At 49.8% G+C, this 11,684-nt stretch overlaps 1 protein-coding gene across 1 annotated transcript in view; it reads right to left on the bottom strand.

Annotated features, from left to right (window-relative positions):
- Positions 1–207: 207 nt before the first annotated feature.
- Positions 208–11,684, bottom strand: part of LOC147099471 (transmembrane protein 184B-like) — a 91,865-nt gene continuing 80,388 nt past the window's right edge. Inside the window, 4 exon segments of the mRNA XM_085969645.1 lie at positions 208–471; positions 8,763–8,783; positions 10,800–10,823; positions 10,826–10,993. Coding sequence (XP_085825771.1) covers positions 233–471; positions 8,763–8,783; positions 10,800–10,823; positions 10,826–10,993 — 452 coding nt within the window. The 3' untranslated portion in view covers positions 208–232.

The following is an 11,684-nucleotide window of genomic DNA, read 5'->3' as shown; positions in this document are numbered from 1 at the left end:
AAAGAGCTCCTTCGGTTTATAGGGACTTTTAAAAGATTTCTAACGATATCCGGTTTTATTTTAAAAGCTCCCCACCTGAAGAGATAAAACGGTCACCCCCCTCCAAAGATTTGGCGCAATTCTCAGCCCCTTTGTGAGCCTAATTTTTGGAAAATCCATGCCCGTTTGAGATCCGTCACGCTGGCCGATTCTCCCGCCTGTCCCCCCCCCCCCTCCAAAAACTCCCGCGAGCTCAGAACTCGTCGTCCGAGCTCAGGAGCAGGGTCTTCTCCGTGTCACGGATGCTGGCGGAGCTGTGCGTCCGCGACACAATGTGCCCGTTGCGCCAGGGCGTGCCGTGCTCCAGGGTCGACTGCTGTGTGTACTGCTGGTAGGCCGGAGAGAAGTTGTGGATGGCGTCCTGGACGATGTCGTGCGGGTTCATGGTTTCCTTCAGGCTGCTGGAGATGCTCTTCATCGGCGCACAGCGACCTGCGGGGGGGGGGGGGGGTGGAGAACGAGAAACGTCAAACAACCAGGGGGGGCTCAAATTCACCAACATTCGCGCCGCTAATAAATAGAGAGATTGGGCAGGATTTTCATTGGGCCGTGGAGGCGGGATTGGAGGCGTGCGGGGGGTTAAAATCCCAAAATCGGGGGTCCCGACCCCATCCCGCACCCAACCCGCCTCCATACCAGTTTCAAAGGAGACGCGTGCCCGACCCGCGCTGGGAGCCACCTCCCCGAAGCGGGAAGGGGATTAGTGCCAATTAACTGCCTGTTAACAGGTAGTTAACAGGCAGTTTTTAGCCTAATCCCTATTTTTACTGTTGAAGTGTGGGATTCCCGACGGCTCCAAACCACGCCAAGTTAGCGAGGCGGGCCGTCGGGCTGAAGGGCTTGGAGGGTTCGAGATGTCCGGTGTCCAGGTGAGTGATGGGTGCATGAGTGCAAAGGTAAGTGTGTTTGGTGTGTGTAAAGTGTTTAAAGAAGTTTTACTAACCTTTACTTACCTTTACAGCCTTCCTTCCTTCAGGTCTCGGGTGTCCCTCATCTCACCGGCACAGAATGGCTGCGAGCTGTCAAAAATCGCAGCATTCAGCTTTCTGTTCCAGGGAGATCTCCAATTCATCCCGAGAGGAAGGAATTAACCCGGAGTACAGATTGTCAGTGTTTGACAGCTTCAAACAGCTGTCAAACGCTGATATTTCACCTGTCAAAAGGTCTTGACAGATGAAATGTCAATCTGTGACATCATCTGTTGCCGGGCGGCCCTTAATTGGCCTGCTGAGCCCGCTGGGCGAGCTCAACAAGGTCAATCAAGTCTAAATCGCGTGGGTTGGCTAGAACTCGATGGAGGCTGGACTACAACCCCGAAAGTTGTAGTCCCGCCTCCTACCCGACTTCTCAATGAAAATCCAGCCCATTGAGTACAAAAAGTAGAGAAGTTATGCTGAACCTTTATAAAGCGCTGGTTAGGCCACAACTGGAGTATTGTGTCCAGTTCTGGTCACCACACTTTAGGAAGGATGTGAAGGCCCTTGAGAGGGTGCAGAGGAGATTTACCAGAATGGTTCCGGGGATGGGGGATCTTAGCTACAAGGAAAGGTTGGAGAAGCTGGATTTGTTTTCATTAGAGCAAAGGAGGTTGAGGGGTGATTAGATAGAGGTGTACAAGATTATGACAGGTTTGGATAGGCTAGACGGGGAAAGGCTGTTCCCACTAGTTGATGGTACAAGAACTAGGGGACACAGATTTAAGATTTTGGGCAAGAGATACAGGGGGGATGTGAGGAAAAACTTTTTTATGCAGCGAGTGACGAGGACCTGGAACACGCTGCCGACAGAAGTGGTGGAAGCGGAGACACTCAATGTTTTCAAGGGGAGACTGGATAGGCTCTTGAGGGAAATAAACTTGCAGGGCTACGGGGATAGAGCGGGGGAATGGGACTGACTGGATTGCTCCACAGAGAGCCGGCACGGACTCGATGGGCCGAATGGCCTCCTTCTGTGCCGTTACTACTATGACTCTAATGTCATTAATATTTTTTTAATGGAAACGGCGAATGTGGGGGGGTGGGGGAGGCCCAGGATGCGAGGAATGGAAGAGAAAAAGAGAGGGGAGGAGAAAATTCTCATCCTGGTTTTCAAATCCCCCGCCCCCCCCCCCCCCATCACTGCAATCTCCTCCAGCCCCACAACCCCCCCACCCCCCAAGATAACTGCGCTCCTCTAACTCTGCCCTCTTGAGCATCCCTGATTATAATCGCTCCACCATCGGTGGCCGTGCCTTCTGTTGCCTGGGCCCTAAGCTCTGGAATTCCCCCCCTAAACCTCTCCGCCTCTCTCTCCTCCTTTAAGATGCTCCTTAAAACCTATCTCTTTGACCAAGCTTTTGTCACCTGTCCTAATATCTCCTTATGTGGCTCGGTGTCGAATTTTTTTGTCTCAGAATACTCCTGTGAAGCGCCTTGGGGCATTTTACTACTTTAAAAGACGCTATATAATTACAAGTTGTTGTTGTTGAAAAAAGGAGAGATGTTAAACAGGGCCTGTAGCCAGCCTTTAGCCAATTTTCGCAATGGTCAGTTTTTCCCCCCACTGTTAGCCCACCAGAGATTGGCAGATCACTGGGGTACCATGGAGGCGTTATCCTACATCCTCGACACTGCTGGGACACACACACACGAGGAACAGTCTGAAGAACACCACTTCAGGTACTTCCCAGTTCAGAGGTGACTTAACCTCCCAACTGACCAATGTGCCAAATGCACAGGGTGCAGCTCTTGGGAACAGAACCAATTTTCACATCTTCTGTTTTGAGGCCTTCTCTGCAGGAGGTCGCCAAAATCAGTGCCGGTAACAAGACCTGGGTGTCCTTGTGCACCAGTCGATGAAGGTAAGCATGCAGGTGCAGCAGGCGGTTAAGAAGGCAAATGGTATGTTGGCCTTCGTAGCGAGAGGATTCAAGTACAGGGTCTTGGTGAGACCGCACCTTGAGTATTGTGTGCAGTTTTGGTCGCCTTATCTGAGGAAGGATGTTCTTGCCATGGAGGGAGTGCAGCGAAGATTCACCAGACTGATACCTGGATGGCAGGAATGACGTATGAGGAGAGATTGGGTCGATTGGGCTTATACTCGCTGGAGTTTAGAAGAATGAGAGGGGATCTCATTGAAACTTATAAAATTCAAACAGGACTAGACAGACTAGATGCAGGATGTTCCCGATGGCGGGGGAGTCCAGAACCAGGGGTCACAGTCTAAGGATAAGGGGTAAGCCATTTAGGACAGAGATGAGGAGGAATTTCTTCACCCAGAGAGTGGTGAACCTGTGGAATTCTCTACCACAGAAGGCAGTGGAGGCCAATTCATTAAATATATTCAAGAAGGAGTTGGATATATTTCTTGAGGCTAAAGGGATCAAGGGATATGGGGAGAAAGCAGGGACAGGGTACTGAATTTGGATGATCAGCCATGATCGCATTGAATGGCGGAGCAGGCTCGAGGGGCCGATTGGCCTACTCCTGCTCCTATCTTCTATGTTTCTATGTTTCTATGTAAGCGTGACATTTTGAGAAGTTTCATGCTTTGCGCTCATCTCCACTGGGATGTGGTTTGGGATGAGTCACCATGTTTAAACTTAGCATCTTAAGCAGCTAGCAACAGCAAAAGCCTTTGCATGTCTAATGTATGCACCGGGCAAAATGAGGAATTTCGAAGACGCTCGCACGCTTGATAACCGGAGAGAACTAAACTCTGAGCAGGTAGAACAAAAAAAGTTGGGAGCAGATCAGAGGGGCTTTTGCCAAAAGTAAATTGGGGAGAACTATTAGTCAGTGAGTCAGTAACTAGCGAGCATAAATTTAAAATCATTGGCAAAGGAACAAATGGAGAGGGGAGGAGATTACACAGCGGGTCATTAGGACAACTTGCATTTATATAGCGCCTTTAACTTAGAACATCCCAAGGCGCTTCACAGGAGCAAAATCAGAGAAAATTTGACAGCAAGCCACATGAGATATTAGGACAAGTGACCAAAAGATTGGTCAAAGAGATAAATTTTTACGTGTCTTAAAAGGGGGAGACTTATGAAGAAAGGTTGAGCAGGCTGGGCCGATACTCATTGGAGTTTAGAAGAATGAGAGGTGATCTTATTGGGCCAGTAATTCCTGTCCCAACGTGTGAGTACGGTCGGGGTACTCACGCGTCTGGCCGGAGGAAATGCCGGTTTTCAGCATGCACAGCGCATGCGGGGAAAACTGGCATTTCCTGTCCTCTGAACAAAGGGGTTCAGAGGCAGAACGCGCGCGACTGCACAGGCAGCGCGTGCGCAGTAAAATTCCTTTTTTTTTTCCAAAGTTGCGCGCGTGTAAAGGCCTCCGGTCTTTACGCGTGGAAAAACAAGACGTAAGTATTTAGTTTTTCAGGTAAGTGGGCTTTTAGTACAATGTAGAAATTTTTTTTCCCCACAGGTTTGTTATTTTTAAAGAATTTACAGGATGGTAAGTTTAGTTTTAGACCCTATTTTTAAAAAATTAATTTTTTTCAAAAAATTGATTAATTGTTTAAAACATTTTTAAAAACTTATTTATAGTTATTATAATCAGTGGGATGTTTTTAAAAAATTTATTTAAAGTTAAAGTAGTGTTTTGGCAGCCCATACTTTTCATGAGTTTGACAGCTCTTACTGTCAAACTCATGAATGAGTTTCCCCTCCCCTGATTCGCTGCTAAGTGCTCACCTGATCCCAGCCGGCACATCGCACTAACTACGCCGCTGGATCAGGTTAACACATCGCGCCGACAGCTGAACCGGGCCTGTGACAGGAAATGCAAGCAGGCCCAGGCTTCAGATGTCGGCGTGCAGGGTGAGTGCAGATCGGGGGCTTGCACGCGCGGCAAGCCCCCGATCTAATTTCAGGGCCATTGAAACATAAGATACTGAGGGGGCTCGACAAGGTAGATGCAGAGAGGATGTTTCCCCTCGTGGGGAAATCTAGAACTCGGGGGCATAGTTTCAGAATAAAGGGTCGCCCTTTTAGAACTGAGATGAGGAGGAATTTCTTCTCTCAGAGGGTCGTAAATCTGTGGAATTCTCTGCCCCAGAGAGCCGTGGAGGCTGGGTCATTAAATACATTTAAGGTGGAGATAGACAGATTTTTGCAAGATAAGGGAGTGAAGGGTTATGGGGAGCGGGCAGGGAAGTGGCTTTGAGCCCAAGATCAGCCATGATCTTATTGAATGGCGGAGCAGGCTCGAGGGGCCAAGTGGCCTATTCCTGCTCCTATTTCTTATGTTCTTATGAGAGAGAGGCAGAGGGGTTTAGGGAGGGAATTCCAAAGCTTAGGGCCCAGGCAGCTGAAGCCACGGCCGCCAATGGTAGCGTGAAGGACTGGAGAAGAGGCTAGAATTGGAGGAGCGCAGAGATCTCGGAGGGTTGTAGGGCTGGAGGAGGTTACAGAGATAGGGAGGGGGAGGAGGGGGCGAGGTCATGGAATGCCAGTGGTAGAAGTAGAATCCATGGATCGTTATTAAAAGGGAAGTGGATAAATATTTGAAAAATATTTTCTTTTAAACAAAAAAAAATATGCTGAAAGGGCAGGAGAATTGGATAGCGGAGAACCGACCTAAGCACAATGGGGGAAAAATGCAGTTGTTCGCGCCTCCCGTTAGTGCCTTAAGAGGGCGCAAAGCCACTAGCGCCCGGGCGCGGTGATGTTTGCGCCGCTCGCGAAATTAACTAGACATTTTGCGACGGCGCTAAACACTACCGCCACGATCTCCTGCGCCAACATATTGTGACATCAGTCGAGTGCGCAACGCCCTGGTAGCGCCCGGGCATTGAGTGGCGCCCCCTGCCTTACCGCCTGCCGCTAGCAACGACAGGTTGAGGGGAGCGTTATGCTGTCAAAAAGGGACTGGGGGAGCGCGATTTAAAGGCGACCGCTTCCTGCCTTTTTTTGTCGGTGACATTTTTGCACCACGCATTCGGAGAGAGAGAGAGAGAGAGACTTCTGGAGAGATTCAACGCTGTGTGAAGGAGTTTTGAGTACTGAGCAGCACTTTGCAGGTTTATTTTGATTTGCCCTTCCTTGCTTCACCAGCGCTCTGAGGTAGCGCCTCGCTCCTCGGCCTTTGCGCCTTAAGACAGGTGTGAAGCGCCTGATTTAGCGCTCCAATCACCTCCAGGGGCGATAAAAGCCAAGTTTGCGGTCGGAAGCGATAACTAGCGCCAGGCGCTAAACTTAGCGCACGGCCGATAATGGCGCCCCAAATGGGGCGATACCGAATTTTTCCCCCAATGGGTCCAATGGCCTCCTTCTGTACTGTAAAATATATGATGGGTCAGGTCACGAATGGGTTATTTTCATATTCCAGGAACGAACAAAGGTGTCCCATTGATTCATGAGCAAAACCCAGCCAAGTTGAAATATTAATTTGTTTGGGAGCAAGGGAAGTCATGTCATTACCGGATCGCACAGAAGCAGAGTTGCAGACAGAAGGTCTGAGTGTCGCAGTTATGGGCCGCGTAGATAGTGCCACATTCCGCGGATAGCTCGGGAGCAATTAGCAGGCTGTCAGAAACGGACCACAAGACAAAACTAACCGGTAATTTCAACACAATTATCTGCCCGTCAATCAGCAGCAAATAGTTTCAAGGCGGCAACCTCAAAGGTCCCGCACATTAACCCAGAGGAAACTGGTTGCCGCCCCACGCCAGGAGACTTGAGCACATACTCCAGACCGACACGTCGGTGCAGTGCTGAGGGAGTGCTGCACTGGCGGAGGTGCCATCTTCCGGACGAGACGTTAAACCGAGGCTGCCTGTTCAGATATGACGCAAATGACCCCACAGTGTGACTGAAAGAGCAGGGGAGCGCCCCCCCACCCCCGCTCCCCCAGTGTCTTGACCGGCATTCATCCGCCAAGCAACAGCTCCGTAACCAAATCATTACATCGGTGCCGTTTGTGGGAGCTGGCTGTGCGCAATTTGGCTGCGCCGTTTGTTACAAAACAAAAGCGACTACCTTGCATTTATATAGCGCCCCCCACGACCCTCAGGACGTCCCAAAGCGGCTTTGCAGCCCATGAAGTACTTTGTGAAGTGCAGTCAGTGTTCCAATGTAGGGGAAGGGCAGCAGTCTTATAAAATTCTAACAGGACTAGACAGACTAGATGCAGGAAGGATGTTCCCGATGGTCGGGGAGTCCAGAACCAGGGGTCACAGTCTAAGGATAAGGGGTAAGCCATTTAGGACAGAGATGAGGAGGAATTTCTTCACCCAGAGAGTGGTGAACCTGTGGAATTCTCTACCACAGAAGGCAGTAGAGGCCAATTCATTAAATATATTCAAGAAGGAGTTAGATATATTTCTTAAGGCTAAAGGGATCAAGGGATATGGGGAGAAAGCAGGGACAGGGTACTGAGTTTGGTTGATCAGCCATGATCTCATTGAATGGCGGAGCAGGCTCGAGGGGCCGAATGGCCTACTCCTATCTTCTATGTTTCTATGTCTGTGCACAGCAAGATCCCACAAACAGCAAAGAGACAAATGACCAGATAATCTGTTTTTGAAGTTGGTCAAGGGTTAAATGTGGACCAGGACACCGGGGAGGACTCCCCTGGCTCCCCTTCGAAATAGTGCTGTACAATGTTCTGTGTCAGCCGTGCAGCGCTTCGCTACGCTCCAGGGATCCCGCGCAGTGGGCTTTTCAATGAAAAAACTGCGCATTCTGAACGGCCCACGCGGCCTCTTTAAGGGGCCGCACGGCAGCAAAAAAATTGAGAGAGAGCATTGGTGCTGTGGGATTCTTTTATGTCCACCCGAGGGGACCAACGTCTCATCTCAAAGTATTCCTGGGTCAATGCTTCCGTCGAGCCCAGGTGGAAGAGCGTTGTGCGAGCACGTCCTCACTAATGTGACACTGCCCAATTGCAACCCGCAAGAATGCGAGACGTCGCACTCAGAAGCCGAGGCGGTAGTATCCCGCCCCCAAATTAACATATCATTAATATTCCTAGAGCGCAAGGCACGGTTCGCAACCTGGGGTCAGAGGGAGAGTCAAGAACCAGTCCTGGCTCTCGCCACCGCTTCCATCACCTGAACCCGCCCTGTAATCGCTCCGAATGGAACTCCTTCCACGGAGCGTTTTGATAAGCAAGCTCTGAACGTTAAAAAACAAGAGGGATTGCAAACAAAAACCTGTTCTGTCGGAGGGCCAAAAGCTGAAACATCAACCTCGCCTTTTCCCTTCAAGGGCCTGCTGTGTATTTCCAATCAGAAACCAAGTGTCAAAGAGGCCGACACTCCCAGTGCAGTACTAAGGGAGTGCTACACTGTCGGAGGTGCCGTCTTTCAGATGAGACGTTAAACTGAGGCCCCGTCTGCTCTCTCAGGTGGACGTAAACGATCCCATGGCACTAGTTGAAGAGCAGAGGGAGTTCTCCCCGGTGTCCTGGGGCCAATATTTATTCCTCGACCAACATCACTAAAACAGATGATCTGGTCATCATCTCATTGCTGTTTGTGGGAGCTTGCTGTGCGCAAATTGGCTGCCGTGTTTCCTACATTCCAACAGTGACAGCACTTTAAAAAAAAAAGTACTGACTGGCTGTAAAGCACTTCGGGTCGTCCTGAGGTTGTGAAAGGCGCTATAGAAATGCAATGATTGGCACCGACACTCCCACGAGAGAACCCAAGAAATTCCGACGAGAACACAGTATATTCACCGAGCATGAACTCAAGTTCAGCGACAAAAAGGAAAATATGTAAATTCAGCCTACCGTAGGGCCCATACGCCAGGACTATCCGAGGTGAAAGATTGGCAGAAGCAGGAGACAGAGAGAAAGAGAGAGTGAGAGGGTGAGAAAAAGAGAGCCCCTTCCCCCCACCCACAAAAACACCACTTGCAGTTGGCACCTTAGCTACAAAAAATACAAAAAAAAAAACCAAAAAGTATAATTGTACGGCGTTTGCGGTCTTCTTATTTGTTGCTTTCTTCATCCTCAGGATGTGGGCAAGGCCGGCATTTATTGCCCATCCTTAGTTGCCCCGAGAAGGTGGTGGCGAGCCCTTTTTTCTTAAACCGTTGGTAGCGGTTTAATAGAGCCAAGTGGCTCGCGAGGCCACCAGAGGGCAGTTAAGAGTCAACCACATTGGTGTGGGACTGGAGTCACATATCGGCCAGACTGGGTAAGGGCAGCAGATTTCCTTCTCTAAAAATTTTTTTTTTTTTTTTTTTTTTTTTTTTTAAAAAGGACAATCCGACAGCTTCACAGTCACATTGACTGGAGACCGTCTCCTTATTTCCATATTCTTTCAAAAACATCGAATTCAAATTCTCACACCATGGTGGGATTTGAACTCGGGTTCTCTGCATCATTCCTCTGGCTCGTTAGTCCAGTTACAAAAACCACAACACTCCACAGCGCGACGCACAAGGACCCAGTCAGCTTCAGCCGTACACCAGCCAGCGAAAGCCCCGCCTAGTGTGTGGAGTGACATCTCACGCACTGGTGTTCCAATGTGCCCCAGCTGTGCCAACCAACCAGCGGGACTTACCGAGCGGAGGCCGGGCAGTACCCAGTGTGGGATGAGGGGCGTAAGATACCCTAGTTGTATATACATAGATAGGATTAGGCTTAGAAACAGAAAAATAGGAGCAGGAGTAGGCCATTCGGCCCTTCGAGCCTGCTCTGCCATTCAATATGATCATGGCCGATCCTCTATCTCAATACCATATTCCCGCTCTCTCCCCATACCCCTTGATGCCTTTTGTGTCTAGAAATCTATCGCCGCCTTAAATATATTCAGTGACTTGGCCTCCACAGCCTTCTGTGGTAGAGAATTCCACAGGTTCACCACCCTCCGAGTGAAGAAATTTCTCCTCATCTCAGTCCTAAATGTCCTACCCCTTATTCTGAGACTGTGACCCCTCGTTCTAGACCCCCCCAGCCAGGGGAAACATCCTCCCTGCATCCAGTCTGTCTAGCCCTGTCAGAATTTTATACGTTTCAATGAGATCCCCTCTCATTCTTCTAAACTCTAGTGAATACAGGCCTAGTCGACCGAATCTCTCCTCATACGACAGTCCTGCCATCCCAGGAATCAGTCTGGTGAACCTTCGCTGCACTCCCTCTATGGCAAGTATATCCTTTCTTAGGTAAGGAGACCAAAACTGCACACAGTACTTCAGGTGTGGTCTCACCAAGTGTGGTTTATGTACGTTATATACGGGATGGTTTAGAGCAATTTACTTAGTAATTATTCTCACTAGGTTCACTCATCACAGGTCAGGTTTTCCTGTCTGCATTGGAGTCACATCATGATGGAATGAGTTCATAAGCAAGTTTAGGACACAAAGTTCTGTCTAAAACCAGCGGTCACAGTCTCAGAATAAGGGGTCGGCCATTTAGGGCTGAGATGAGGAGGAATTTCTTCACTCAGAGGGTGGTGAATCTTTGGAATTTTCTACCCCAGGGAGCTGTGGAGGCGGAGTTGTTGAGTATATTCAAGGCGGAGATAGACAGATATTTGAAAAACAAGGGAGTCGAGGGTTATGGGGAGCCGGCAGGGAAGTGGAGTTGAGGCCAAGATCAGATCAGCCATGATCTTATTGAATGGCGGAGCAGGCTCGAGGGGCCGAATGGCCTACTCCTGCTCCTATTTCTTATGTACGTTTGTTTTCTCTTTCCCCCTGGGATTGGATTGCCAACAAACATTTTTACATATATATAAAAAAAATCATTGAATAACGGTTATGCCCTTGGCAGCACAGCGGGAGTTTGCCAATTATTTGACCAGGCCCTGGCCGCCTTTACCTTGCGAGTCCATTCGCTTGTCCCGTAGACCTTGGAGGTGAAGGCGTAGCGCAGCGCGATGGCCGCGAAGAACATCTCGATGCAGATGATGAAGTTCTGGTAGCCCGCGGCGACGGTCCCTTCCCCAACATAGACGTCGGCAGAGTCGATCTTCGGAATGGCTCCGCACTTCTCCAGGATGGCCAGCAGCATCCCTGAAAGGAATGTCAACCCCCCCCCAAAAAATATGAAACAGCCGATTGGGAGACGGATCGCGAGGTCATCGTCGCCACCGGACACGGAGAGACGCGTCTGCTAAATATCACTTACACCCAAAACATCCCAAGCCATTCCAGGGAGGATCCAGCGATTGGGGAGGCTCGGAGAGGCAATTGAAAGAGGCAGGTTTTCCAAGGAAGCTTTTAAATACAGGGAAGCAAGACAGAAGAGCTGGGGTGGGGGGAGGGCGGTGAAGAGCTAGAGATAGAGTCGGCTAAGATGGCTGACTGCTTAGCTACTGATGGTGGGGGGGGGGGGGGGGGGGAAATGGGACGACAGGCCAGTGTGGAGAACCAAAGGGCACAGGTTGGGGACATGGGGCTGTAAGAAGGTGCAGAAGTAAAGAAAGACAGACTTGCATTTCTATAGCACCTTTCACGACCTAATGGCGTCCCAAAGCGCTTTACAGCCAATGAAGTACTTTTTCAAGCGCAGTCACTGTTGTAATGTGGGAAATGCAGCAGACAAGTTGCGCACAGCAAGCTCCCACAGACAGCAATGTGATAATGACCAGACCATCTGTTTTAGTGATGTTGCTTGAAGGATAAATATGGCCAGGACACCGGGGAGAACTCCCCCTGCTCTTCTTTGAGATAGTGCCATGGGATCTTTTGAGAGAGCAGATGG

The sequence above is a fragment of the Somniosus microcephalus genome, chromosome 28 (assembly GCF_052327205.1).
Source record: "Somniosus microcephalus isolate GS21.2 chromosome 28, FLI_Smic_1.0, whole genome shotgun sequence".
Taxonomy (NCBI): Eukaryota; Metazoa; Chordata; class Chondrichthyes; order Squaliformes; family Somniosidae; genus Somniosus; species Somniosus microcephalus.
The sequence above is the reverse complement of the archived record's forward strand: the minus strand, read 5'-3'. Positions and strand labels throughout refer to the sequence as shown.